The sequence below is a fragment of the Vicia villosa genome, unplaced genomic scaffold, assembly GCF_029867415.1.
Source record: "Vicia villosa cultivar HV-30 ecotype Madison, WI unplaced genomic scaffold, Vvil1.0 ctg.000881F_1_1, whole genome shotgun sequence".
NCBI lineage: Eukaryota > Viridiplantae > Streptophyta > Magnoliopsida > Fabales > Fabaceae > Vicia > Vicia villosa.
In genome coordinates this window covers 243,766-250,165 of record NW_026705397.1, presented here as the reverse complement: position 1 = coordinate 250,165, position 6,400 = coordinate 243,766, and the positions used below count along the sequence as shown (strand labels likewise).

Sequence of the window (6,400 nt, the reverse complement as noted above, 5' to 3'; positions counted from 1 at the left end):
AGGCAGGAGGTTACTCATCGAGGATGCATTTATTCCATAATCTAGCCGAGGTTGTTACACTTCTGGATTCCCTGTGTGTGGATGCGGGTTTGCATACTTGTTTGCTATACAGTGTGTATTTGCTTGAGACAAGTCCAATGGTGGACGAGTCACTTTGTTTTTCTCCGTATTTGTACCGGATGTGAGGTTAAACCCCGGATCAATGGTGGATTCGATTTTGATGCATGTACCTTGTAGATCCGAGTGGACCCATAGGATAGGAGGACTCACTGAGATTTAGTAATCTCACCCCAATCAACTTATATTTTTTTCAGGTGCAGTTTAGTAGTGTTTGGTAAGTAGCAGGTTTGGACTGAAGACTTGGAAGTGGTGATGGCTCGGAGACTTCGTCAGATCTCATTTTCCGCTGTGCAAGATCCATTGAAGACTCATGTATTATGCTTCTTAGTAGAATTTCATGTTGTATTTTATATGGATCTTTCTATAACTATAGATTTTGTATGTACTCAATATCAATTTTAATGTTTCATGCATAATATACTAGTCAGTTATGTATGGGGTGTTACAATCTTTTAATTACTTATCTTGTTAAAAGTTGTTAAATGTATTGATGGATAATTTAAATTTTGGCATCAAGCATAAAGAAGAACTCTGATGGATGGAAGAGGGAAGAAGAAATCTTTATTCGGAAAAATAAAGCGAATATGTTCAAAAAAAGGTGGAAAAAAGAAAGAGAGAGCATGGGACGAGATAGAGCAAAGGTGGGATGAGATGGAGCATGAGATGAACGAGATGGAGCAAGAGCTGAATGAGATGGAACAATCTTCAGAGCAATCTTCGGAGAAATCTTCAGAGCATATAGAGGGGGAAGAGGAGGAGAAGGAGGTAGAACCAATACCTTCATCTAACTCTACACAACATTATTATTATCCTCCACAAACTCAACAAGTAATTCAAGGAAATACACAACCGTGGTACCCTTCATACTCTTCACAATATAGTGGGACCCATTCACAATTTAGTGATGGAAATACACAACCATGGTACCCTTCACACTCTTCCCAATATAGTGGGAACCCTTCACAATATAGTGATGGAAATACACAACCATGGAACCCCTCATACTCCTCACAATATTATGGGAACCCTTCATACTCTTCACAATATAGTGATGGAAATACACAACCATGGAACCCTTCATACTCCAATTCACGTGATGGAAATGCACAACATGGATATACAGAGAACACCTCGTCATATTCTTCACACTTCAGCGGTGGAGATACACACCCAAGTAACTCTTCCTATTCTTCAGAGTATCCTCAACCAAACTATTATCCTAATAATCGACAAAACATCCAAGGGGAGAATGAGTACGTTAGTGATGAAAACGCAGAAGGATGTTCTATGATGTAAACCTATTTAGTTGCTAATTAACTACTTAGTAACATTTGTTTCTCTTTATATTTTGTTGATTTTATAGAATATTTTTCGATTTTTATTTAATGAGATAATAAGTGAATTTATAAAGAGGATATTCGACGTTCCAAATATAAAGAAATAATATAATTTTGAAAATAATAATAAAAATAATTTTTGCATATTTATATTTTTATATACGAAATTAAAAATAGTCAACAAAATATATAAATTATTGATTTTATTCTTTGAATAACTAAGAAACTTCTTTTAGAATTTGATTATAAAATATTTTTGAGTTATTTTTAAGTGATTATTTTATATGAGTTTGCAAATCCATATGAAAATAAATAGAATTTAAGACTAATATGTAGGAATTTTAAAAGGATTTTAAATAATTATAATATGCACACAAAAAAAGAGGAAAAAAAGAATTAGATATCTACTACGACTTTTATAAAACTTAATAAAAATATTTTCTCGTCAATTATATTAATATATTCAGACTCGTAGAAACTTGTAAATTATATTTAGATGCATAAAATTTGAAAATAATATGGAATATTATTAAAGGAAATAATGTTTTTTAAATATAAAATAAATTAGTTTGGTAGAATTAAATGGTTATAATAGAATTAGGGTTGACTCTATATTATTATCAATTTCACATGCCCGCATAGAGTTAGAGTTAGAGGTTAGGGTTGCTATCATGATAACCTTATATTTATAGTAAGTAGATATGCTGTCATCTGAAAAGATATTCCATGTAAGAATTATTGTCTTATCAAAAATATAATTATCAACATTTTTTCTCCAAATTTTTTAGTTAAATACAAGTATAAAATAAAAGAATGTTATGCCCAACATGAGCACACACTAGAAATATGTGATTGATTTTATTAAATGGTGATATTTGATTTGATATTTGATAATATATTTCCTTGTCATTATATTGATGACATATTTTTTTTATTGTGATTATATATTATTATTTAAGATAATTTGTTGTAAATATGATATAAAATATAATAGATTAATATTCCAACACTAATAGTTTAAAACTATTTTAGACATGCATCCAATCAAATCAATTTGCACTATCACTTTTTTGGTAAACTTTAAAAATAACTCAATAAATATATATTTATAGAAATTTGATTAGATGCAATTGAAAAAAATACTTTGAGAATATTGATGTCTAGATACAAATCAATAATGTATGACAAATCAATTATCATCATGATTTTTATTATATTTACAATACAATTCCTGATTGGTTGAATAAGAGCAAATTGGTATATTTTGTTTCCTTTAAAAGGATATTTACTTTTTCACTATAAATTGCTTTAATACAAAGAGAATGATGTGAAAACCTAAAGAAATAGAAACTTGGGATAAAAAAGTGAGTGACAAAATTGTTTGGCTCATCAAAAGCTTTCATCTCTACTTATTCTTCCTTTTGTAAGTTTTTTTTTTCTTTCTTTTTATGCTTATAAATAACATGGTTTGTAGTTAGTTTGTTATAAGTTTGTATGCAAAGATGCTTTAGTTTTAAAATGTCAAATAAGACAATTTTGTATATTTTTTTCCTATTCCTTAAATAATCTTTTGTATTTTATATTTTTCTTTAGAATTATTAATTATATAAAATTTTGTGTAACATCTTTTATTTATTTATCTTGTTAAAAGTTGTTATATGTATTGATGGATAATTTAAATTTTGACATCAAGCTTAAAGAAGAACTCTGATGGATGGAAGAGGAAAGAAGAAATCTTTATTCGGAAAAATAAAGCGAATATGTTCAAAAAAAGGTGGAAAAAAGAAAGAGAGAACATGGGAAGAGATAGAGCAAAGGTGGGATGAGATGGAGCATGAGATGAACGAGATGGAGCAAGAGCTGAATGAGATGGAACAATCTTCAGAGCAATCTTCGGAGAAATCTTCAGAGCATATAGAGGAGGAAGAGGAGGAGAAGGAGGTAGAACCAATACCTTCATCAAACTCTACACAACATTATTATTATCCTCCACAAACTCATCAAGTAATTCAAGGAAATACACAACCGTGGTACCCTTCATACTCTTCACAATATAGTGGGAACCATTCACAATTTAGTGATGGAAATACACAACCATGGTACCCTTCACACTCTTCCCAATATAGTGGGAACCCTTCACAATATAGTGATGGAAATACACAACCATGGAACCCCTCATACTCCTCACAATATTATGGGAACCCTTCATACTCTTCACAATATAGTGATGGAAATATACAACCATGGAACCCTTCATACTCCAATTCACGTGATGGAAATGCACAACATGGATATACAGAGAACACCTCGTCATATTCTTCACACTTCAGCGGTGGAGATACATACTCAAGTAACTCTTCTTATTCTTCAGAGTATCCTCAACCAAACTATTATCCTAATAATCGACAAAACATCCAAGGGGAGAATGAGTACGTTAGTGATGAAAACGCAGAAGGATGTTCTATGATGTAAACCTATTTAGTTGCTAATTAACTACTTAGTAACATTTGTTTCTCTTTATATTTTGTTGATTTTATAGAATATTTTTCGATTTTTATTTAATGAGATAATAAGTGAATTTATAAAGAGGATATTCTACGTTCCAAATAAAAAGAAATAATATAATTCAGAAAATAATAGTAAAAATAATTTTTGCATATTTATATTTTTATATATGAAATTAAAAATAGTCAACAAAATATATAAATTATTGATTTTATTCTTTGAATAACTAAGAAACTTCTTTTAGAATTTGATTATAAAATATTTTTTAGGTATTGTTAAGTGATTATTTTATATGAGTTTGCAAATCCATATGAAAATAAATAGAATTTAAGACTAATATGTAGGAATTATAAATGGATTTTAAATAATTATAATATGCACACAAAAAAAGAGGAAAAAAAGAATTAGATATCTACTACGACTTTTATAAAACTTAATAAAAATATTTTTTTGTCAATTATATTAATATAATCAGACTCGTAGAAACTTGTAAATTATATTTAGATGCATAAAATTTGTAAATAATATGGAATATTATTAAAGGAAATAATGTTTTTTTAAATATAAAATAAATTAGTTTGTTAGAATTAAATGGTTATAATAGAATTAGGGTTGACTCTATATTATTATCAATTTCACATGCCCGCATAGAGTTAGAGTTAGAGGTTAGGGTTGCTATCATGATAACCTTATATTTATAGTAAGTAGATATGTTGTCATCTGAAAAGATATGCCATGTAAGAATTATTGTCTTATCAAAAATATAATTATCAACATTTTTCTACAAATTTTTTAGTTAAATACAAGTATAAAATAAAAGAATGTTATGCCCAACATGAGCACACACTAGAAATATGTGATTGATTTTATTAAATGGTGATATTTGATTTGATATTTGATAATATTTTTCCTTGTCATTATATTGATGACATATTTTTTTTATTGTGATTATATATTATTATTTAAGATAATTTGTTGTAAATATGATATAAAATATAATAGATTAATATTCCAACACTAATAGTTTAAAACTATTTTAGACATGCATCCAATCAAATCAATTTGCACTATCACTTTTTTGGTAAACTTTAAAAATAACTCAATAAATATATATTTACAGAAATTTGATTAGATGCAATTGAAAAAAATACTTTGAGAATATTGATGTCTAGATACAAATCAATAATATATGACAAATCAATTATCATCATGATTTTTATTATATTTACAATACAATTCCTGATTGGTTGAATAAGAGCAAATTGGTATATTTTGTTTCCTTTAAAAGGTGATCAGTGGTTTTCACACATATATTTTCCGTTGTTTTTAAGTATTTTTAAGTTATTTTATTGAGTGTTTTATTTCTTTATTCGTCATTTTATGCTTTGGTTGTATGTTTTAATATTTTCAGACTGATATGGAGAAATTGGAGTAAATCAGTGCAAAACTCGGAGTTTCGAAGGAATTTCAAAAACATGCTACAGGAGGCCTGACACGGGTGGTCGTGTTGGGTGATGACGCTGTTTTCAGTGATTTTTATTATTTAGTTCAGTGGTTGGCCTGCAGGGGTGTTTTTGGGATTTCCATCCAACTTAAGTGAGTCTGCACTATTTAGGAGAGTTTTCAAGATGAATTAGGGATCTTTTTGTTAGAACAAGATTTGTTCTGATCAATATTCTTAGTTTTGATGATAACAAGGATATGAATTTTGTGTGAGATAATGTGGTACTCTAATACATTGCAATTTCCTTTTCAGGAAATATATAAAGAGTATGCACAAATCAGCGCTCAGAAGCTTTGACTCAAAAGGTTCAGCATGCAACATCAGAACATGGTCTGGCAAGACATCAGAAGATGGTCAAGGCAGAATCAGAACATGGGTCTATGGAAGCATCAGAAGAACTTGAGATCAGAAGCAGAAGCACTGAAGTTCTCATGGTATCACGCTCAGAAGCACTTCAAGGTCAGAAGACAAGAAGATGCGTTGCACCAAGCTGTTTGACTCTGATGATATTCAAATGTTGTATACACAAACATCAGATCAGAAGAAAGTACAGGTGGCAGGCTACGCTGACTGACAAAAGGAACGTTGGAAGCTATTAAAGGCAACGTCAGTAGACACAGCGTGAACAAGGCTCGAGGTAGTTGACAAAAGCATGAAACATTAAATGCAATGCTGTACGGAATACGCAAAGCATTAAATGATCCCAACGGTCATCTTCTCAAGTGCCTATAAATATGAAGTTTTGATGAGAAGCAAGGTTAACGATTCTGAAAGAACTTATTCTGAAAAACTTGCTGAAACGCTGTTCAACTCAAAGCTCTCAAACTTCATCTTCATCAAAGCTCACTACATTGTTGTTGTAATATATTAGTGAGATTAAGCTTAAACGTTAAGAGAAATATCACTATTGTGATTATAGCTTTTCAGAAGCAAT

At 29.7% G+C, this 6,400-nt stretch overlaps 1 protein-coding gene across 1 annotated transcript; it reads left to right on the top strand.

The window, feature by feature from the left end:
* The first annotated feature begins 654 nt into the window (after positions 1–654).
* Positions 655–1,416, top strand: LOC131631909 (uncharacterized). The gene has a single exon (XM_058902668.1). It carries the CDS (start codon positions 655–657, stop codon positions 1,414–1,416), a length of 762 nt encoding a protein of 253 aa, XP_058758651.1.
* Positions 1,417–6,400: the final 4,984 nt, after the last annotated feature.